General features: G+C 63.4%; 6 protein-coding genes across 6 annotated transcripts; all 6 read right to left on the bottom strand.

Moving 5' to 3' along the window:
• Positions 1-333: 333 nt before the first annotated feature.
• Positions 334-1,809, bottom strand: MNEG_3526 (hypothetical protein; the record flags this gene model as incomplete). Its single annotated transcript, XM_014048003.1, has 4 exons — positions 334-345; positions 539-847; positions 1,149-1,486; positions 1,695-1,809. 4 exons carry the CDS (start codon positions 1,807-1,809, stop codon positions 334-336), a joined length of 774 nt encoding a protein of 257 aa, XP_013903457.1.
• A 1,443-nt stretch (positions 1,810-3,252) lies between these two features.
• MNEG_3525 (hypothetical protein) lies at positions 3,253-5,825 on the bottom strand (the record flags this gene model as incomplete). Its single annotated transcript, XM_014048002.1, has 7 exons — positions 3,253-3,450; positions 3,639-3,721; positions 3,904-4,619; positions 4,803-4,909; positions 5,070-5,271; positions 5,505-5,575; positions 5,706-5,825. The coding sequence occupies 7 exons, from the start codon at positions 5,823-5,825 to the stop codon at positions 3,253-3,255; spliced, it is 1,497 nt and encodes a 498-aa protein (XP_013903456.1).
• A 1,158-nt stretch (positions 5,826-6,983) lies between these two features.
• MNEG_3524 (30S ribosomal protein 1) lies at positions 6,984-9,485 on the bottom strand (the record flags this gene model as incomplete). The annotated part of the gene is made up of 9 exons (XM_014048001.1): positions 6,984-7,058; positions 7,285-7,316; positions 7,562-7,619; positions 7,858-7,989; positions 8,198-8,299; positions 8,573-8,678; positions 8,818-8,948; positions 9,156-9,200; positions 9,414-9,485. The coding sequence occupies 9 exons, from the start codon at positions 9,483-9,485 to the stop codon at positions 6,984-6,986; spliced, it is 753 nt and encodes a 250-aa protein (XP_013903455.1).
• Positions 9,486-12,785: 3,300 nt separating this feature from the next.
• Positions 12,786-13,391, bottom strand: MNEG_3523 (hypothetical protein; the record flags this gene model as incomplete). The annotated part of the gene is made up of 2 exons (XM_014048000.1): positions 12,786-12,992; positions 13,284-13,391. 2 exons carry the CDS (start codon positions 13,389-13,391, stop codon positions 12,786-12,788), a joined length of 315 nt encoding a protein of 104 aa, XP_013903454.1.
• An 810-nt stretch (positions 13,392-14,201) lies between these two features.
• Positions 14,202-18,246, bottom strand: MNEG_3522 (26S proteasome regulatory subunit T2; the record flags this gene model as incomplete). Its single annotated transcript, XM_014047999.1, has 12 exons — positions 14,202-14,416; positions 14,679-14,788; positions 14,982-15,034; positions 15,261-15,352; positions 15,629-15,694; positions 15,987-16,113; positions 16,306-16,440; positions 16,631-16,690; positions 16,898-17,006; positions 17,292-17,353; positions 17,762-18,055; positions 18,184-18,246. The coding sequence occupies 12 exons, from the start codon at positions 18,244-18,246 to the stop codon at positions 14,202-14,204; spliced, it is 1,386 nt and encodes a 461-aa protein (XP_013903453.1).
• Positions 18,247-19,643: 1,397 nt separating this feature from the next.
• On the bottom strand, positions 19,644-20,725 carry MNEG_3521 (hypothetical protein; the record flags this gene model as incomplete). Its single annotated transcript, XM_014047998.1, has 2 exons — positions 19,644-20,249; positions 20,408-20,725. 2 exons carry the CDS (start codon positions 20,723-20,725, stop codon positions 19,644-19,646), a joined length of 924 nt encoding a protein of 307 aa, XP_013903452.1.
• Between the last annotated feature and the right edge of the window lie 603 nt (positions 20,726-21,328).

Below are 21,328 nucleotides of genomic sequence, written 5' to 3'. Positions count from 1 at the left end.
GCGCTGCGCCGCGCGCCGCGCCCGCGGCCCGCCACGAGGCGGCGGCGGCTGCCGTAGGCCGCTCCGCCGCGGCGGCTGCCCGGGACGCCGGCCAGTGACGCGAGGTCGGGGTGCCACGACACCAGGGGGGCGGTCTCGTAGGCCTCGCGGCGCGACACCTCGAGGCGGCGTCCCAGGCGCGCCATGTGCAGGGACGGCTCCACCGCGTGCGCCAGGGCCAGCGCGTCAGGCCACAGCTGGGGGCGGGGGGCGTCAGGGTGGGTCGGTGGGTGGGCTCTAAAGGGTCATGGTGCATACGTGGTGGACACACAGACATGACTTCAGCCCGCCACGTCAGCATGCTCCCTGACTGGTGTTCCCAGGCAATGCGATGGCCAAGTGCAGCGACGCAGTCCCCTGCCGCTGTGTCGTTCTGCGCCTGCTCTGCCTGCTAAGCAGCTTCTCCCTGTCCCTACCATCACGGCCACTACCGCCACTGCCACAAGGCGCAAACGCCCCCCTGCTCGGGCCAAGACGCCCCCCCAGCCCCCACCCTCACCTCCTGCGCTGCCCAGATGGCGGTCCCGGGCCCGGCACCATAGTCCAGCATCGCGCGCGGCCTGAAGCCCGGCAGACGGCCCGCCAGCTCAGCAAAGATATGCCTCAGCGCGGCGTTGGACGCCGCCATGCGTGCTAGCGCGTACGCCTGCGCCTGCGGCAGCCCATAGGACGGCGCCGCGGCTCGCGCGGCCTCCTCCTCTGCGGAGGTGGCTATGGGCGGCGGCAGGCCGAACCATGCGCGCAGCTCCTCTGGCGACAGGGCCAGGAGGCCCATCGTCGCCGCCTTGTCCTCCAGCGCGTGCTTGCCCTGAAGGAGTGGGGTTAGGGGTGGGGTTCTGGGTGCTGGTTGGGGGGCCTGTGTTGGCAGGGGGCTGAGCTGGTGCGGACGGCAGGCCGCGCCCTCTTGGAAGGAAGGAGCTCTGCGCAGTGAGGGTGAGGGGTCAGGGCCGGAGGGCGAGGGGGACGAGGGCGCACTGCGCCCGGCGCCAGCCAGGCGAGCCAGGTGATTTCAGAGAGCGACCGCCCGCCGCCGCGCCCAAGTACGCCACGTCCCGCGCCGCCACGACCCTCTAGCACCATAGAGGAACCCGTGTGGTCCCGCCGCCCACCTTGGCCGACAGCCGGCCGCTGCGTGTACGCATGGCCAATGGACCCCCAACGCCCCATGGCCCGGGCGCCGGCGCCGCCGCCGGCGCGTTGGCGACGACCCCGGGGCCGGGCAGCAACAGCGTCTGTTCCTCTGCCTCCCAGCCATCGGCCGGCTCTTGCAACGCTTGCGGGCCGGCAAGCTGCCGCGATGCCGCCCCTGCCGCGGCGGCCTCCGCGCCGCCGGGCAGCGCGCGGTAGGGCTGGATGCCGCCGCGTGCCTGCGAGCGCGACAGCTGGCGCAGGTCCTCCGAGAGGGCCATCACACGCTCACGGGCATGGCGCTTGTTCAGGCCGCTCTCTGCGGGTTTTGGTCGTTGTCGGCGCGGCGTTGGTCAGGGCGAGCCACGTTTGATGGCAGGGCAGCTGGGGGTCGCAGCGGGTGACGGGTACAGCGCCACCGACGCTGGCTGCTGCCTGCAGCTGATCTGAAGGGAGTGCAGTTGATCGCGCCGGCCGCGGCTTCCAGACGCTGGGCCAGCCTGGCTCACAACCTTACGGCCACCCACCAGCAAAGTAGGCTGTCAGGGAGTCGACCACGTCAGAAGGGAGCCGCACGAGACCCTGCCATCGCTGTGCCACCTGCCGTGCCACCTCTGCCGGCACGACACGCTGCGGCACCATGGAGTGCAAGGATTATGTGGAGTCGTATGCCAACAGGCGCCAGGCTCGCCAAAGGTGGGGGTTGTGCAGCGCAGCAGCGGCGGCGAGACGACAGCGCTGCAGATGTTCAAAGTTTTCACCAGGACGGCATGAGCCCAGGAGGCTTTCAGAGCAAGTTTATATGTGTTCTCACAGTTGAAAGCGCCGCCCGCGCGCCATCCAGATGCAGGATTTTCTCAAAAGCCTGGATGGGGGCGCGGCTCGTGGCCAGTAGCGCCCCTTGCAGACGCCTCTTCATACTGAAGACAGTTTGATATATTTCTGTATGAACAAAGGGCAGGGCTTCTTGGATCTTAGATCACTGTCTGTGGTGAGTGTAAAGCTGCACACATGTTTGCTATGCGTGGGGCTGCGCGCTTGAATTTTCAGACGACATATATCGAGCTGTATCAGCTAGGAGGTGGCAGGCTCAGGTCCATACCGAAGAGTTGGGGGCACTCCGTAGGCCAAATCCAGGCGGTTGCAGGAGTGGCTGGTTGGCCCATCGGCCCCAATCGTATCACCGCGTGACCATCCTCTTATTAGGCTGCCTCGCGAATGACCATCACAAACTGATGAATCGCGTGAAAGTAGCACCACTGGTCCCTTGACTGAGCCCACTCATCCCCAGCCCATTTGCTGCAACTAGCGTTTTCTTGGTCTGTCACTTGACTGCTGCACATAGTTGGTTACACAAGCGCCCCTGCAGCAAACAGGGGCGGGTGCATCATGCTGTGTGTGCAGACAAGTGAATGGCACAATACAATGAGCTGCAGCACAAGTGACCGTGCTGGCATCGGCCTCCCTGCTGTTTGTTGTGTAGGGCGGCTAACTGGCCGCCAGCAAATTGAGAGGTTGGTGTTGGAGAGCTAGCTACTTTCAATGTTGCAAATCAATGGCGCTAGAACATGACGCGGTGAGGGCTTGCCATCAGGCCCACCAGCTGCTGCGCACTGCTCGCACGCGCACGTCTGCCCTTTGACGGCGCACCACCATACAGGCCAATGAGCGCTGGCCTGGGCCAGGAGGGCCCAACAGCACATCGCAAGGGGCAGCATGGAGGCGCAGCGCATACAAAATGCAGAGAAAATCGCCAAAACGTGGCTGATCGTGCGCAACTGACAGGCGGCATGGCTTGCCGGCTGCTGTCGCCTGCTCCGACCACAAACGGTTGCAATCAATCATGAGGGCAGGCATCAAAGAACACACCCGCACACATCCGTCCGCTCTTGCCGCGCTACCCGGCGGTGCTGCTGCTGCTGCTGCATTGCTATGGCGATGTTAGCGTGCGCCACTCAGGGGCCGTGAGGTGGGAACGGCAGGTGGGCACTGTGGCTCCCGCCGCGCGCGCTGCTGCATCGCGCTGGCACGGGCGCCCCAGGCGCCAAGCTCGGTCCCGCCTCCAGGCAACCCAGGCACCGCTGTTCAGGCCTGGAGCACCTTGCGCCCGGTGTGCTTGCCGTTGGGCTTGCCGTGGGGCTTGCCCTGGGGCTTGACGGAGGCGACCAGGATCTTGCCTGCGTTGGGGTTGGCCGCCACCCAGGCGTTGTACTCCCTGATCTGCTGGCTGATCACCTCGTCCTTGAAGGTGCCCTCGCCGCTGGACGACGCGGGGTGGATGCCCTGCACGAGGGTGAGAACCATTTGTTGGAGGACAGTGCGCGCCTTCAGTGGCATTTCTAGGGTCGAACTGATGGGCACCCTTTTGCTCGGGACACCGCCCTACGCAATCCCCATGTTGCAGGCGTCCCACCGGCCGATAGAATGTCAGCTGCACCTTGCCCTTGCTGCCGCCCCGCCCGCAGGCGCACCTGCACGTCCCAGGACACCACGTTCCAGAGGAACACGCCGCTGAGCTTGTAGTTGATGCCGCCGTTCTTGAGCAGCTTGAAGGCTGGGGGGTTTCGGGGAGGGGGTGGGGTTGAAGAGAGGGCGGAGGTGGGTACATGGCAGTGAAGGTGTTGGTGGACTCTGGATCCATTCGTAACTGGACATTCGCGCTACACCTCACGGCAAACCACAACCAGCATGCCCAGGCTGCCGATACGCTCCCGCCGGGCGCATCCCGCGGCTCACCGGCTTGGTACCAATCGCGGTTGTACTGCTGGATGGTGTTGACCTTCCAGGGGTCGATGGACTTGGTGAAGGTGCTGGTGCCGCCCAGCCAGCTGAAGCGGCCGGCCTCCTCGCGCGTGGTGGCGGGGGTGTTGCCGCACTCGCTGATGCCGCCGCCCAGGGCGAACTCGTTGTAGATGAAGGACTTGCCGGGGAGGTTGGTCCAGGCCTTGAGGTCGAAGCCCATGGCCGACAGCTCAGCGTCGTACTTGACCGCGCAGGACTCGAGCTCCACGGGCTGGGGGTCGGCCGAGGTGCGCGCGTAGCAGGACACGCCGAGCACGTCGACGCTCTTGAGCAGGCGCCTGATCGCGGGCAGTGCCTTGGAGAGGCGCTCGTGCTCGGGCCACTGGTCGAAGGGCAGGAGGGGGCCCCAGCCGCCGTCCTTCTTCCAGAACTTGCCCTCGGGGATGGCACCGTACACGTCATCGCCGCGGTTGATGACGCCGGGCAGGTAGGCGTGGTTGAACATGAGGGCGGTCTTGAGGGTGGCGGGGCCCTTGTACTCCTCGCGGATGGTGCGGAAGATCTTGAGGTACGACTCGGGCGCGTAGAACACGGTGCCGCCCATCTCGCCCTCCGCCCCGAAGATGAAGGTCTTGCCGGCCTGGGTGTAGGAGGCCTTGACGGCCTTCAGGATGGGGCTCAGCATGATGTCAAAGTAGTTGAAGCCGTTCCTGGGGGAGAGGGCGGGGACCGGTTGGCGGAGAGGAGGGTAAGGATTTGCCATTTTGGGAGGGCGGAGTGGTGAGGCAGTACAGCTGGTGCAGCGCAGCCGACTTCCAGCTGGGCACCGTATTGCAGCCCTTTGTGCAACCGCCTGAAGAATCACACTTGTCCCCTGAACCCGGGCTTCTCACTTGTCCTTCTTGAGAGGGTCGAACCAGAGCATGTTGCGCCAGTGCATGGTCTTGGTGCCATCGTCCAGGTGCGGGCTGATCAGCACGGTGTCAAACATGTCGTGGGCCTGGGGAGGAGTTGATTGAACGGCTGGAGTTGGTTTGCCTGCATCAAGTCGTGCCTGATGATTAGGCAGTAGAGTTTCCAACCTCTCTTGCTGCCTCCCTCCCGCAATTACACAAGGCACAGCCACCCCCTGCCAGCCCCCGATTAGCCCCAGGCCTCACCTTCTTGATGCAGTCCTTCATGCCGGTCTCCCAGCGCGAGACCTTGTCCCAGGAGAAGGCCTCGCAGGGGCTGTCCCACTCCCACTTGTCGCAGTAGTGGTCCACCACCTGGTTCTCGGCCCAGGCCTCGGCGTTGCACACACCTGTCTGCAGCTTCTGGGAGGCGGGGTCATACCAGTAGAGGGTGGGCACGATGTTCACACTGTGGTGGGGATGGGGTGGGCAAAGAAACGGGGGGCTGGGTTAGCCACGCGCTTGGGAGGTGAAGCATTTGTGTTGATCATGACATAGAACGCCCCATTGGTCATGAAGCAATCACATTGACGGCACGGTAGCGTGAATCGACGCCGAGCCGGATAACCGGCTGTAGCGCAGTCAAACACGGGAGGCTGGCTGCTTGGAAAGCAGCGGCCGCAGATCTGGGCGGCTGCTTACCTCTTAGCGCCGCCCTCCTTGGCGCGGTTGAGCAGCAGCTCGCACTGGCTGATCGGCTGGCCGTAATGGGGCTGTGGGGCGGGGCGGGGCGCAAGGGTGGGTGGGCGGCGGGCTGATTGCATGGGACGAGTGCTAGACCAGCTGGGTCAAGGCAGGCGCGGTTGGTGCCGTGGCGGACTGCTGCCGCGCACGATTTCTCACATAGAGCTCGCTGGAGTAGAAGAGGATGACACTGCTCGACAGCTCCACAGGCTTGGCGCTGGCGCCGGCGATGGTCAAGGCCAGGCCCACCGCCAGGGCAAGGCTTAGCTGAGCACGCATGGCTGCTGCGTAGCTCACAGAAGATGAAAGCCTTTGTTATAGATTGTTGGCGGCCAGGGACCCCTTGAGGGTGGTTGCCGCGGCGACGCTCGGTCAATGTCCGGGTTGGACGATCTCAAATGATTGGGAAAGACTGATTGGTATGTTAATAAGCAGAGACAAACTTGTGTCAGAGTTTTATGGCAATTTGCTTCACGGGAAGGGGGAAAGGTGGAACTGGTATGCTGCAGCCCCCCCGCGTGTCCTGTTCAAGCAGGGCCGTGCGTGCCCCTGACTTGTCTTACGAGCGTTTGTAAGTACATAAGCAGCATTTAAACATTTTTCTACCAGCTCGCATGGCTTGCTTCCCCAGCGCCCAACGTGTCGAGCGTGGTATGCTGGCGATTCGTGACAAGCGCGACGACCGCTGGGCGTGAAACCCAGCAGCAAATCTTATAGATCAGGTCAGAGTCTACAATTTTTTATCAGGCATGAGTGCGAGGTGCACGCCGGCATCACCTTGCCAGCGACTGCAACGGCGAGGTGCATCAGTGCAGTGTGTGTGCCCAATGAGTTGACCGACTCGGGTCAGCAGCAACCTGCACGCTCCTGTCCTCTTGGGCTGCACTGCATAGAGGTGTTTTCCAGATGTGGTTTGATGTTCTTGAACTCTCAAACCACTTGGGAATGGGGCCTTTACTTGGGGCCACAGTCCAGTGTTTGCGGCATGTAATGGCTACAACACGACAGGCAGCGATCAGCAGCGCACAAGACACAGCCATCAAGCACGATAAACAGAAGCAGCGAAAAATCCCATGCCAAAGTGGCATTGCAGCTGCTTTTTCAAATGCCAGTGTGAAGGAACAAGTGAGCGACGCCTGCTGCAGCCGCCTGGCGCACGAGCACGTGGCACACCGCAGCACCTGCACGAGCGGCCGCATCATGCACACACGGGTGGCACAAGCGGCCATCCCCAAAAGAAGATTGGGTTGAATGTAAAGCTCAGGGATAAGCTGAGCATACACACATGACGCACAACGACACGTTTCAGACGTGCTGCAAAGGCGCCAGCATTTCCTGACCCCAATTTGCTTGACTGCCCAGCAGCATGCAGCACCTGTGCCCAGCGGGAGCCGCAGTGGCTGCCTGCAGCCATGCAGGGTGCTGTGCCGCGCGGCCTCACGCCTCGGGCTCCGGGACCAGCACGCCGTAACCCCCAGCCGCCCGCTTGTACACCACGTTCACGTCACCAGACTGCCGCGATACGGGATGGTGTGGTGTGACAGGGTCAGGGCTCCAGCGTTGCGGGTTGAGCATATGTATGTCTAGGTGCGGGTGGTGTCGGGCCTCAATGCATACAGATACAGATATCCAGCCATGGTTGAGGCAGACAGGGCATGCATACGCCCAGCACGCGCTCCAAGTTGATGCGGCACATGGGAAGAGAAGGCAACGTTCTGAAGTGATGCCTGATGCGCACCTTGGCATCGCGGAACAGGAAGAAGGCGTGGCCTGCGGGGGCGGAGGGGTTGATTAAAAGAAGAGCACGCATGGCCGTCAGCAAGCGCGGCATGTGCAGGATGCCACCGCACGTTATGTTGCAGAGGACCCGAAACCTCCCGGCTACCTACACTGTGCGTGATGCCGTCCCGAGTGTGTCATGTTGCGAGCAGGTGACCAAGCTGAAGGGCTGTATTGGCCAGGCTCAGCCTGCCTCCCCCATGAGACTACCACAGCCGCTCCCCAATCCCACTCACCCACAGCCTCCATCGCATCGATGGCGTCGTCCACCGGCATGGCGTCAACACGCAGGACCTTGGTGGGGAGAGGGGTGCCGCGAACAGGGAGGGGCGGTGAGCGACACGCTGCGCCGTTGTGCCGCTGCAACGCAACGCGGTGGCGACAGTGACGCGCAGACGCTGGCGACTGTGGTGTAGTGGGGCATCAAGCGGGTGCTGTCCACTGTTGAGAACACATCAAGGCGGGCGGCACACAGCACCCTGGCCGACAGCCCTCAGCACCCTGACCAGTGGCCCCCCCCATCATGCGCTACCTTGCTGCGCAGCACGCTGTCGGGGATGCCTGAGGCGGCGCCGCGTGAGAGGTGCACCAGCTCTGCGGCGCGCGTCTGCTCCTCGTCAAAGGAGGCCGTCATGGTCTCAACAGCCACGCTTTCAAGCCACTCCTGGACGGCGCACGCAGGGCGCGGTGGGTGGTGGCGGGTGCGAGGGGTGTGTTCGGTGGGGGAGCGGACAAGCAGCAGCAGCAGCAGCAGCAGCAGCAGAGGCAGCCAAGTGCGTGATGTACGCCCAGTCCATGGAGGCTGCTCCTGCACAAACACAACATGGTGTGCAGCACAGGCTCCCTCCCGCGACATCGCCGTCCCCCCCAACCTTGTATTCCTGCTCCTCGCTGTTGTCCCTGGGCCCAGCGCGCCCCGGCCAGGTGCCCTTGTGGATGGCCAGATCCTTCATCTTCTTCAGCTTGCGCGTCACCTGGGGGGGGGGGGGGCGCCACGGGTGCACCCGGCGATGTGTTGCAGCGCCATGTCGCGGTTGTCACTGCAGCCCCGCCCGCCACAGTGCCCGCGCCTCTACAGCCCCTGCAGCTGTGTTTTAGTCCTGTCAAAGCCGTGCCCCAAGTTTGGCGCCCTTGTCCCTCCCACGACGCACACACACACACACACACACACACACACACACACACACGCACATACACACACACACACACGTGGGCGCGCGCACACACACACACACACACACGCTCACCTTGTCGGCCACAGTGTCAATGGAGGCGTACAGGGATGCCTCCGCATCCTCGACCCGCACCACGCCGCTGCGCACGGTGTGGATCGTCACGTCCACCTTCTGCTGCCTGGGGGTGAGGGCGGGGCGCACAGAGCAGGAAAGCGGCCGCACGGCGACCTGAGCTTGACGGTGGTGGCAGGGCGCGCAGGCGGCTTACTCCAGGCAGCGACGGCCGGGTTCGCGGTGCGTGCGAGGGGGGGTGTCACCTGGCGCCGTGCGTGCCGGTGTCGCCGCCGCGCGCGGAGAGCGTCACGTCGATGTGCTTGATGCCCCCTGAGTAGTGGTGCACTGCGCGCGTGATCTTCTCCTCAACATACTGCCTGATGGCAGGGGTCACCTGGGGGGGGGGAGGGAGTGAGTTCATGTAAGGATGGGGAGGGAGGGCGAAGGGAGAGAGTAGGCGTGTGCGTACGCGCCGCGTTTGGGAGGGCCGCACGTCGGCATATGCAAGGGACAGCAGCGCGCCCACACCAGTGACAGTTCCAACAGGGTGAAGACCGCGGGCTGCAGCAGAGCCAACGATCTGGGCCGCGCGGGGCCCCACCTCCAGGCGGCGCCCCTGCAGGATGATCTTGACCGGGGTGGTGGCCTGGCGCAGCGCACGAGAAGGGAGACGTGGCCAAGCCAGGGTGGGGGCCGCGGCGGTCGCATGCATCATGCTGGCAACACTGCGCGCTGCTGCATGCACGTCACTGTGCCTCTAGCCAAAGATGCCGTTCTGAAAGAGTGAAATTTACATTTAAAAGTGCAGTACACAGGCCACATCACCCGCTCCAGTAAGGAGGAACCCGCACTCGCCAACCTGGGCGGCTGCGCTGATGCTGGCAGTAGCCCTGCTGCGCATGGCCGGCCGCAGCAGCACGCGCTGCGCCATGGCAACGGGGGCGCTCGAAGTGGCCACTCGCGAGCTGGGTGCAAGAAGCGCCATCTATCCGGACCTGCGAGTTTTGAAAGCGGCGCAGATCCAGCATTCAGGTAGCACTCACGGACTCCCGACACCCCATTCACCAGCAAAGCAAAGGTACACTGCACGCGGTGTCTTGTGGGATCCACTTACGGGACAAAAGGTGGCTTGAACTAGGTCGGTCCAGGTGAGATCACAGTATCACGACAAGGTCGACGTCTTTTCTGCTGTTTCTCAAACGCGATATGTGGAAAAAAACCTGGTTGATTGATATCACCACGGTCGAACAGCGGGAAGTTGGCAAGAAGTGCTTCGGGCATGCTGAGGTGGACCTGTGGTAATCACTCACACAGAACGTTTTTGGCCGGCCCTGCGCTGCACAGCGCTAGGCCTTGGGGACCAGGCTCACCTGCTCTGACCTTCGCCAGCCCCACTGCCCCACTCATACGTTGAAAGCAGAGGTGCCAATTGGACGCGTCGCTGGATGCAAGGTAGTCTCGAATCCCTCACATGATCCCCCAACGCCGGGGTCCTGCTGTCAGTCTGTAGAGCTGATTTGTACGCAACAAAAGATTACTGTCAAGCCATTTACAGTTGAGAAAGCTAATAACAAGCTTGGAACTGCTCGTGCCTGGGTGTATCCTGTCTTGGGGTTTTGGGGCGCTTTTGCCTTGACTGTGCTTGTCAACGCGCAGCTCATACTCGCAAGCTGCGGTGTGGTCGGCGGCCAGTGTGGCCCCCACGTGCCCCGCCCGCCGGCGCTAATCCTCCCCCCCTCCTGCCGTCCGAAAATGCTCTTGCCGGCTTGTGTTACGAATGTGCACAGTAGGCTCACACAGCCGTGAGTGATGGCCGGTCTGCGTACACGGGGTGCAAAGCGGCACAACCGCGTTTTTTGCACAGGAGAGCGAGCCAACCCCGTGCCGTCAGGCGCGCACACGCCACAGGATGCTGATGATGTCTCACACTCGAGACAAGAATCAGCGGCTTGCAACGCAAGTACAACTGTCCTTTGGTTCCAGGGGACACAAGCGCACAAACAGGCAGGGGATGCAAGCGCACAAACAGCCACACAACCTGGTTGTGCGTATGCACCACAGCTTGACAGCTAGGGGCACCACAGCGAGGACGGCACGGTCCTCGTTGACGATGTGTTCCTGAAAGACCTTGTATGTCGACGTGCAAAGAGGTCGCACGGCGCTGTATATCACATTGGGTACGTTCTGGCCCGGCTGGCAAAGCAGCGGGCGCAGTCGAGAGTTGGGCGAAATGCGGGGGACTGCGCAGGTGACCAAAGAAGCAAGGGCGGCGCATAAGGCGCCGGAGTCCGGCGGGCTAAGGTGCGTGGCAGCTTCGAGACATGGTTGAAACAGGGGCTGCAAGCCCAGCGTGATTCAGCAACTGATTGCCTCAGCAGCGGGGGCACCGCACTGCAGGGCGTGACAAACCCAGCCTGATCAGGTAGTGCCAGGGGCTCGGAAGGCTCCAGCTACGCGTGTTTATACAGCAAGAGCACGAACCAATATCACGTATCAAAACGAGTCACCTGTAAAGGACCATGTTGTTTGGGGTGTTGATTGACTTTCTCGCGCCAAGCCTGCGCGCTCTGACCTGGTTTGCACAAGATAGACGCAGGCGCACACAAAGCAATAGCACCACCACGCCAGGGGTAAAACGCAAAGCGCGGCCGCAGTGGGCGCGCAAGGGCACAGAAGGTGCGCCATGTGAGAGGGCTTCGAAGTACACGCGAACACGCTTGCAATGCATAGGTGGGCGAAAGCCACGCACACCGCCCTCGTCAGAAGAAACATGTGCTCTTTCAACTCCCTGAGCAGAGGCCGCGGCCGCGACACCATGAGGTGTCGCGGCCGGGAGCTCATGTCACGCACTCAAAGGGCCAAAACTATCCTATCCCGTTGCGTGCAGCATGACCGTTAGATTGCGTCAAGCTGGTGGCGGGGTCCGTGCGCTCAGATTGCATTGCTGGCCACCTAGCGGTGTGGGTGTGGGGATCAGAGGGGAAGATGGGCTGGGTGGCCGAAACGTGCCGAGTGGGAGGCGCCTCAGCGGCGTCAAATGGGCATGCCGGCAACAGCGCAAGTCAGACGAGGCCACTCACGATTAGCTTCTTTCTAGATCAGGCCATGGGCCTGTGCACGCTGATCGCTGGCGCGCGCGCCGCGGTTCCAAAAACTGTGTTGGTCACGCCACCCTAAAAGCTGCATCACGTGGGCCAACAGTGCCTTTTGCGTTGGCCAACAAGGGCGCGGGTGTGCACCTGTGCCGCAACAGCCCGCTTTGGCAATGCGCAGCAGGCGCTGGCTGCCAAAAACACAGGCTGGCGGTTGCGGGTCAGGAGCTTGCCCGCACCCGGCTCTGGTTCGCAGACCCTCTCACAGCAGACCGCGCATCTCTGCGGCCCCTTTCCAAGGCCGCAACGGTAAGCGCAGGAATTTGGGGAAGCGAGGCCCTGGCCGCGTGGCTTGGCTTTGGCACGGCACAAGTACAGTCCTGGCCCGCTCGGTTTGGGCGCGTCGCAGCAGGCCGCCAGCTTGTGCCCATAAGCCGAACGGGCGTTGATGCCCGGGCCATTGCAAGGCCAAGGGGCAGCCAGGTGCTCGGGCAGTCCGGCCGCGCGCAGCTCAGGCCACTGCCCTGAGCAGCGCGCTGCCCAGGCAGCTCGCGCGCTAACAGTGCTGTGATATCTCTCACAAACAGAAGCATTGCCCGGTCGAGCAACGCATGCGGCATCCACCTAAAATTGCCGCCGCGCGCCTCGCGCACGCGCTCGGCTTGGGTGGATGGGGGAGCATGGACGCTCGTGCGCATGCACGTGGCCCCAGGGCAGGGAGCGGCCGCGGCAGTGCAGCAAACAAATCACTCGTCAAACCCCTGTGCCGTGTCAACACTCGGCTGTCTATAAGAATTAGTGGCAAAGGGGGCCTGGCTGCGCCTTGGAAAGGGTTGGCCAGCACGCACGGCCTGCTGCGCAGGAACATGCTGGCCAGACAGCGCTCTGCGGGCAGAGGCAGGCGAGGCGTCAGGCGGTGCCAGCGGCGTCGTGGAACGACACCTGTTGTCAGGCCCCAAGAGCAGTCGTGGCCGTCAGGTGAAACAGATGGAGAGGGGATCGGCGGCCTTCCCCTTGCTTTTCGGCACCAGTGAAGGTGGGGCCCTCAAGGGCAGGGGCCGCCGAGCCGGCGCTGGGAGGCTGATTGGGGCGAGGGGCCTTCGGGCGAAAAGCAGGCGCCTCCTGGCCTCGCAACAGCCTCAAGCGTATGTAGTCGCAGACAGGCGGCTGGGCTTGGGCTCGCGGCGCTCGAACCTTCGGGCGCACTTCCAGGCAGGTGGTGGGAGCTGGTCGGCGCCGCTGGAGCAGCGGGGCGTGACATCGGCGGGGGCCAGCAGGCCGTCCGCGGGGGCCTTGCCCTCCATGCTGAGGAAGAACTCGCCGCTGTCAAAGTGGCGGCGCGGGGCCTGGGGGTGAGGAGGATGAGGGCAGGCGAGAGAAGGGGAGGGGAGGGGACGAGACTGTCAGGGGAGAGTGGGTGCCACCAGCCCAACGGCACGGGCTGAAAGTGCGGCGGGGCAGGACGATTCTCTAGAGGTTTGCCCCTTGGAAAACTGCTGATTGGGGCCTGCTGCCTGAGGGGTTGTGACCGCTGATCGCGGATTGTGGCAGCGGGGATCAGGTGGTCCCTTCAGTGCAACCGCCGCCGCGCATGAGGCAAATTGCGCTTGTGCGCGCGACCAGGGCCGTTGCCGCACCTGCTTCTGCAGCTTGACGCGCAGGGACCCGTACTTTTTTGTGGATTGCACGCATGCCCCCTTGGCGTGGGCCTGCTGGCCATCAAGATCGAGGTCCGGGGCAGTCATGGTGTCTGGTGCGATCAGCCTGGATGCGCGTGAAGGATCAAAGGAGATTGGTGTCAGTGCGCGCATCAAGAGGCGGGCCAGAGGCAGGGCCAATCCACCCCAAGCGTGGCACAGCATTTGCGCGCGCGCAGCGGCCTCACCGGCCAATTTGCGGGTCCAATGGGTTCACAACCAGTGACGCAGCTCAATCATTTAACGTTCCCGACAACCATAATCACGAGTGATCGGGGGCAAAACGGCTGGATGGGAGGAAGTGCTGGCTGCAGGCTGACCGTCGGAGCTCGAATGGCGCTCCCAAGCATTTTCAATGTTCATTGAACCGTAAAATAATGATGCAGCTTGCTTAGTGCGCTGTTGCTGCTGCCCATCAGTCGCAGTGCCCAGCTGGTACCGGGCGACTGCGATCATATGCCATGGCGATATGGCTGGTGATCTGGCCGTGACTGCGCCCAGGTGGACCATCGTGGCAATATCTGTGGCATATTCATTGCTGATGAGCACTTTAGATTGTCCCGGCACCTCGCTGAGCCATTCAGATGGCACAGCAGCTGGCCGACCCAAGCTCCACCTGACTGATGCAGTTTCACAGTGCCTCCGACCTGCGGCTGCTTTCCTGAGCACCCAAGCTCAGGGGTCCTGGCTGCGCTGGATTTCGCCCTGCAGTCTTGTGAGCCACATCGACAGGGTAGCTGTTTCCTGAAGCAGGCTGTTACCGCTGGCATGCGGCGATGACATCGCAGCACCGTGGGCTGATGCCAGGTGCACACGCTGCCGCAGCGGCACACGGCGCAACCGAGGCGTGCGGCGCAGTCACATGTAAAGTCCCTCCGGCACGCCCTCCTTCTTCTTGTAGAGCACCTTCTCTTTGGCCTTGCGGAAGTCCGCCTGCGTCACGCGCATCCTCCGCTCCCGTAGCGCGAGCAGGCCGGCCTCTGTGCACACCGCCTTGATGTCGGCGCCGCTCAGCTCATCCTTGGCCATGACAAACTCCTCCAAGTTGACATCCTCCGACAGCGTCATGCGGCCTGGCAGGATGGCATGGATGACGGGTGGGACGGAGTCAGGGAGAGAGGCGTGGGCATGATGGCAACTGGCAGGCCCGGGCCGGTTGTTGGCCCTGAAGGGTGGGGGGGTTGCCGCGCAGCCACGCATATCACACGCAGAATTACAACACAAGACCACGTTGCGACCTGCGGTCATGTGAGCTGTCCTGGGCAGGAGGGGGCCCTCCTGCCCTGTGCCAGGTGCCCTCTTGCCCTGGTGCTTGGCAGCTGGACCCTGACTCACTTGTGTGGATGGAGAAGATGCGGCGCTTGGTCTTGGCATCAGGCAGTGGGAACTCAATCTTGCGGTCAATGCGGCCGGGGCGGATCAGAGCCGGGTCCAGGGTCTCAATCCTGGAGAGGGGAAAGAGTGTGACCAACGCCACGAGGCACGGCCGGGGGTCGACAGTCAGGAAACCGGCGCCGTGCGAGTGCTGAGCGGTGCGCAAGCACTCGTGCGTGGCGGAAGCACGGCAGCAGCGCAGGCCAGAGTACCCGATGACCGCCGGCCCCAGCACCAAGCCATTTCCACTTGACCATCGCCCACCTGTTTGTGGCCATGATGACCTTGACCTCGCTCATCGCGTCAAACCCGTCCATCTGGTGAGGGGCGATGAGTTTAGGGCAGGAGCGGACGGGTCGACCGCGCACCACGCAAGCGTCATGCTATAGTAGGGCTGCAGTCCTAGAGCACTACGCCAGCTGCTGATTCACCCAAAACAGCCCCAGAACTCCGCCACATCACGCACCCCTGCTCGGCCCCACACCTGGCGACCCTACGAGAGCGCCCCGTCCGCCTCCTCCCGCTCTGCCCCCCTGCACCCACCTGGTTGAGGAGCTCAAGCATGGTTCGCTGAATCTCGCGCTCCCCCCCGCTGTGGCTGTCGTAGCGCTTGGTGCCAATGGCATCGATCTCATCTGCAGGAGATGAGGGGCAGGGTGGATAGGCGGGTCGTCGGAAGGGGCTGCTGTGCACGAGTGGGTGATGTACGCAGGTGTGCGCGTGCGCCCTTTCGTACACGCGTGCGTGCATGGGTGTGGGCGTGTGCATGCAAGCGGACGTGTAATCGCCGGCTGAGGAGCAGATCTGTGGTGATCAGGCCATTGATACTCAGCACGCCGGGATAATTGTTGTCCTGCTGCTGTGTGCTGGTCAGAAACAGAGTTCTGATCAGTGAAACCCTCGAGTCTCACCTATAAAGACGATGCTGGGGGCCATCTCGTCCGCCACACGGAACAGCTCACGCACCAGCTTGGGGCCTGGTGGGTGGTGGGCATGAGTGGATAAGGGGAGGGGGCAAGGAGGATGGGCCTCTGAGCCACCAGCCGTGCTGCCTCCCAGCCTTGCAGACCCTTGTCTACTCGTGCCACCAACGAGGATGCAGCAGCTCTCGCTGACGCGAACGAAACACTTGGCGCGCCACCCAGCAGCCCAGCACTCAGCCGCACTCTGGCACCACCACTCCCAGCCACTCTCCTTCGTGTGCCACCCTCTCCTGCGTGCGCAGCCCCGCGCAGCCGTCGGATCCCCATCCCCCTGGCTGCGCCTCACCGTCCCCCAGGTACTTCTGGATGAGCTCCGAGCCCACCACGCGCAGGAAGGTGGCGCTGGTGCTGTTGGCCACAGCCTTGGCCAGCAGCGTCTTGCCGGTGCCGGGCTCCCCGTACAGAATGACACCCTGGCGGGCAGAGCGTGAAAATGTGAACAACAGTCGTCCTGGGTCGCCTGCTGGGCCCTTGACGACAGGTCAGTCCAACATTTGAACAAATTTCAATGGCATTCCCCACCACCCCGTCACCGCCCATGCTGGGATCTCTCCATCCCTCTTCGACGCCCCAGCACCACCCCATGTCCACTACAGCCCAGCCACCTTGGGTGGCTTGATGCCGATGTCCTCGTACAGCTCTGGGTGTGTGAGGGGCAGCTCCACGGCCTCCTTGATCTCAGTGATCTGGTTCTCAAGGCCACCCACGTCCGCGTAAGACTCGGTGGGTGCCTTGTCCACCTGCGGTCGCGGGAGGTGGGGGCCGGGGTGTCACGAGTGTGGATGATAGCGAAACAAAACCTGCCATCAATGTGGTTCTGCCGTGCGCCATGATCGGCGGAATGTGGCCGGCCTGCCCAAGCGTCAACAGCACAAACCAGGTCTCTAGGACCATGCACCCCTCCTCTGTGCAACACCTAAGCGCACGCACCTTCATGACTGACACCATGGGGTCGGTCTCGTCCTGCAGAATGCCCACCACAGACATCACCTGGTGGCAGGGGGAGAGGCCGCGCGCACAGGGGATGTGGTGAGGACTCGCGACGCAAGGCGCCACGGAGAGAAGCAGAGACGCCGCGCGCCCAGGCCCCGACCACAGACTGTCCTTATCTGAGTGGATCTGAGCCCATTCAGGTGCGCTTGGTGTTTGTCCGTGCTGCCCCCCTTCCCGTCCTGCCACACTTGTGCTGCTCCCCACCTTGTTGTGGAGCAGCACGCTGCAGCCGGGCTCCAGCTGTGTCTTGTCCACGAACGACAGGATGGTGACGTAGTACTCGGGGCCCACGGCACTCGACACGATGGCATGGCTGGGGTGTGGGGTGGTCAGCAGGGGAGGGGGGAGCGTGTGCATTCGATTTGTGCGCTGCTGCTGGCCAATGGCCGAGGACAGCCTGCAAATGGAATGATGATGCCGCTCTGCTGCAGCGGTCGCTGCTGCGGCTGGAAGATCTTGCATACGTGCACTCACGAGCACCATCAACACACACGCGCCCTAGAAACACGCACACTATACCCAAACTCGCGCACAAAGCCGCGCACATCAGCACAGGCGCATGCACACGCGCCACCCTCCCCCATCCTTATCTCCTCACTTCTCATCAATGATTTCCTCCAAGGACCCAACGCTGAGGGGAGATCCGCGCAGGTCATCCACCTGGAGGGCGGGGTGGGGGAGTGTGGCTATTGTCGGGGGCTGAGAGGGGTGGAAAAGGGTCATCTTGGTGACGATACACATCCATCCGGGCCCATCTTGCCCACGCAAGAGTGGGCAGCCTGCCTCGATAATGTGCGCACAGCGCTGGCACAACCAACCAGGTCACGCCGGCCTGCATGCCTCCACTACCATCAACCCGGCCGCGCACAGCAGTTGGGTGCAACTTGCACGCCGTGCACGAAGCTGTCACGGCCGCCTTGATGATGGCAAGCTGACCAGCGCTGCCGCCGTATTTCCCCAAATCCATGCAGCCGTGCATATGTGAGGCTGCCTTGACTGCGTTGCCACACCTGCACCACTTTCTGACACCCGTCAGACTGCAGACGCTGCAGGCATGCACAGCTGCACCGCTGCACCATGAGCCTGCGCGACCCCTTGTTCAAGCCGTGCGGCACTCGCCTTTGACCGATCCTCCTCATTGCGCTCGTCTTGCGGCTTGAGGCGCTCCTGGTTCTGCACAAACTCGTGCTCCATCAGCAGGTAGTCTTTGATGCGCTCCAGCTTAAGCAGCCGCAGCTTGCAGCGCGTGCTGGGCGTTACCGTCGGCAGCTTGGTGCCGAGGGAGGCTGCCGCGTCGCGCTTTTTCTGCTTCTTGCCCACGCGTGGTGGGGGCGCAGGGGGCTCCCACTTCTTCTTCTTTTCCTGCAGCGTCAGGGGCGGCCAGCATGCGCATTGCACTTGCAACCACCGCAGCAAGCACACATTCGTATGCAGTACGCAAGCGGCGCCCTGAAATCACTGCGCAAAGGGATCGGAATAGCTGCCCGCACCTGTCCATCCTTCTTTTTGTCTGAACCCCCAGGGCCTCCAGGAGCTGATTGGTTCTGCCCCATGAGGCCCGCTGCGAGCCGAGAGGCTCTAGATCACTGACTGGAGCGTTGATCAGCGACCCCCCGTCTCTATCGAACAATTTCGTCTGTTTTATTCTGAATCGTGCTGGTGCTAGGGGGTCCCCTCGGCGTGGATGACGCGAACTTATCTATTGATCTTGCAGAGCACGTACGTATGCGATAGAAATCCAGAGTTCATTCGATGTGTCTCACAACGCTCTTGATCGCATCCTGGAACATGCTTCTTGACAGCCAGCCCACCGATATGATACGATGCAGACAAGCGGAAGCGCTAGCGGCGGGCTCCCGAGCCGTTGACATTTTTGCCATGCTCTTGCGCATCCCCGGAGGTCATTGACATAGCTTCCCGGATCACGGTTGAAAGACTTATCATAGGCGTTCTGGGTGGATTCACGGCGAGCTGCTTGCACGGGCATGATTGTCAAGTGGATGTCTGGCTCAGGGTTGGCGGGACTTGATGTGAACCGCCAGCACAGGGAAACAAAGCCAGGACTAAAGCTAGGCTGCGTGAAAGTACAGCCAAATAGGCAAGTGGCGTGGATCTCCAGCCCAGGCAATGTGGGCGAGGGGGCCAGCAGCAGCGGCGACGAGGAAACAGCCTCATCGCGGACCGTGTCGAAGGCTGATGCATTGGACCAAGCACTTGGCAAGTGCGTGCGGAGGGGGTGGACCAATGACCGCCGGAATACAAAAGTAGATGAAGGGTGCTCAATGAAAAACAGGTGAATTGTGCTCGCGATTGCGATTACGAGCAGTGCTGCAGCATCACCAAGAGGGGGCACACATGCTCAAGAGGGCGCTCTCCTCAATGCAATTGGACAGGAATTTCAGTCGCCTCAGGTTGCTAGCATGCACTGGACTCCCCCAGCGCCATGGCGTATACGGCGTGAGCAGGTCGGCAGGGGTCGACAGCATCAGGGAGGGGCGTCAGCACAGGCGTCATGCACGGTGGGCTGGATCACCATCCCCGCCCAGGCTCTGTTGGTGACCCAGCAACACTGCGGGCCACGCAGCACGCTGCCCTGTCACGCCTGACGGCACGAAACCCCGTCTGAATGCCTGGAGTCGCCCTCGCATGGTACGGCCGCCGAGTGCGGAGGCGACGCCAAGCGGTGCTCAGCACAACAGTCCCTTGAAGCACAATCTGCTTTGAGGGGCACAACTGTGTCGCGGCGCACAAAATGAGTCCCAAACACCAGCCAGCCAGCCAGCCAGCCAGCCAGCCAGCCAGCCAGCCAGTCAGCTAGCCACCAGCCAGTCAAGCGCCGCATTGCCCTGTATGCCTCCTGACCTCCTGCTGTGTTGTGCTCAGATTCGGCTGGGCGGCCAGGCAACATCGGCTATCAACAGCGGCAGGGGGGCCCAGCCATTGAGGCGTGTCACGTGAACAGAACGCGACCCGTGTTGTGCAGCCCGCTGCCGGGCGGGCTCCAGCCATCCTCCTTGTCCTCCTCAACCATGCGCGCCTCGCCCTCGCCCGGACCGCGGCGCCGCCCAACCCTGCCGCCGGCCCCATGCGCCGCCTCAATGCCTGATCCCGGCGCGTCGGCCCCTGCTTCAGCCCCGGCGTCAGCAGCCCAGGCTGCGAGCTGCGCCTGCCGCTGCTGCTCGGCCAGCTGCTGCGCCGCCAGCAGCATCTGCTCCTGCTGCAGCTGCGACACCATGCGTCGTGGTCCCCGCAACGCGCCGCAGTTCTCCCCCGGAGCGCTGGCGTCGACCCCGGCCTCGTGGCGGCCGGGCGCCGCCTTTGAAAGCGGCGAGCCCCCCTGGCTGCAACGCGCGGCCGCCTGCACGCTGGCCGGCGTCGCGCGCCGCTTGTGCTGCGGGCTCTGGTCTGCGGCGCCCAGGCCGTCAGCCCCGCCCCTGTCTTCTGGCGTGTCCCCGAGGCCGCCGTCTGGAGGGAGGCGCGAGCCACCTGCGGGGCTGCAGCCCGCAAACAGGCCGCCATAACTCTCCAGCAGGCCCGCCTCGCCGTGCTGGCTCGCCTGATGTGAGGCGGGGATCAAGGAGCAGAGGTGCTTGGAGTGCATGCTGTGACATGCGCACACAACCACACACGCGTGCACACAGAAACACACATTCATATGCATGCGCACACACACACACACACACACACACACACACACATGCGCCCGGCCCTCACCTGCAGCAGTGCCTCGTCCAGGTCCAGGGTGCGCTGCCGCAGGTACACCAGCTCATCGCTGTCCAGCCGCGGCCGGAACAGGCCCCGCAGCGCCTCACACGCAGACACGTCCAGAGACATCGCCCCGCCCAGCCGCGGGCCCGACGCGCTGGCGGGCGCGCAGGCGGCGGGGGCGCCCGGCGCCGCGGGGAGACGCCGCGATGAAGACGAGGGCCCGGCGGCGGCGGGCGCGCCCGATGGCTGCTGCAAGGCCGGCGCGTGAGGGCCGGCAACACCCAGAGCGCTGCGCGGCCGGCGTGCAGTCGAGGCAGGCGCCATCTCAGCGTCGCCATCCTGGGCCGTCCCGCTGCCCGGGCGTTGCGCGCGCTGCTGCTGCTGCTGCTGCTGTTGCTGCTGCTGCTGCTGCTGCTGGTTGCGCTGGTGGGGGCCGTAGTTCTGCGGCTGTGCCCAGGGTCTAGCAGCAGAGCTGAGCTCCATCTCATCAGGCTCCACGCTGCCGGCACGCCCCACCCAGCCCCTGCCGCCCCCGCCTCCGCCGCCACCAACGCCACGGCCACTGCCTGCGCCCTGACGCAAAGCAGCGCAGCCGCTGCCGCCGGCGCCCTCAACGGGCCACTTTCCGTTGGACTCGTAAGCTGCTCGTGTGCGCTTGAGGGCGGTGCTCCCAAGGCTCATGGGGCACGGGCCTTCAGACGTCGCAGGAACATCCCCACTGACGGCGCTGTCCATGGCCATTTCGCTCGACGCCGCATGGTGAGCATCGCTATGCTGCTGCTGCTGCTGCTGCTGCTGCTGCTGCTGCTGCTGCTGCTGCTGCTGCTGCTGCTGCTGCTGCTGCTGCCGCGGCTGTGGTCGCTGCTCGGAGTGTGGGTGAGATGTGTGCTGATGTGGCGGGGCAAAAAGTCCGCCATGGTCCCCAAG

Source organism: Monoraphidium neglectum (assembly GCF_000611645.1).
Source record: "Monoraphidium neglectum strain SAG 48.87 unplaced genomic scaffold scaffold00446, whole genome shotgun sequence".
Lineage (NCBI taxonomy): Eukaryota > Viridiplantae > Chlorophyta > Chlorophyceae > Sphaeropleales > Selenastraceae > Monoraphidium > Monoraphidium neglectum.
The sequence above is the reverse complement of the archived record's forward strand: the minus strand, read 5'-3'. Positions and strand labels throughout refer to the sequence as shown.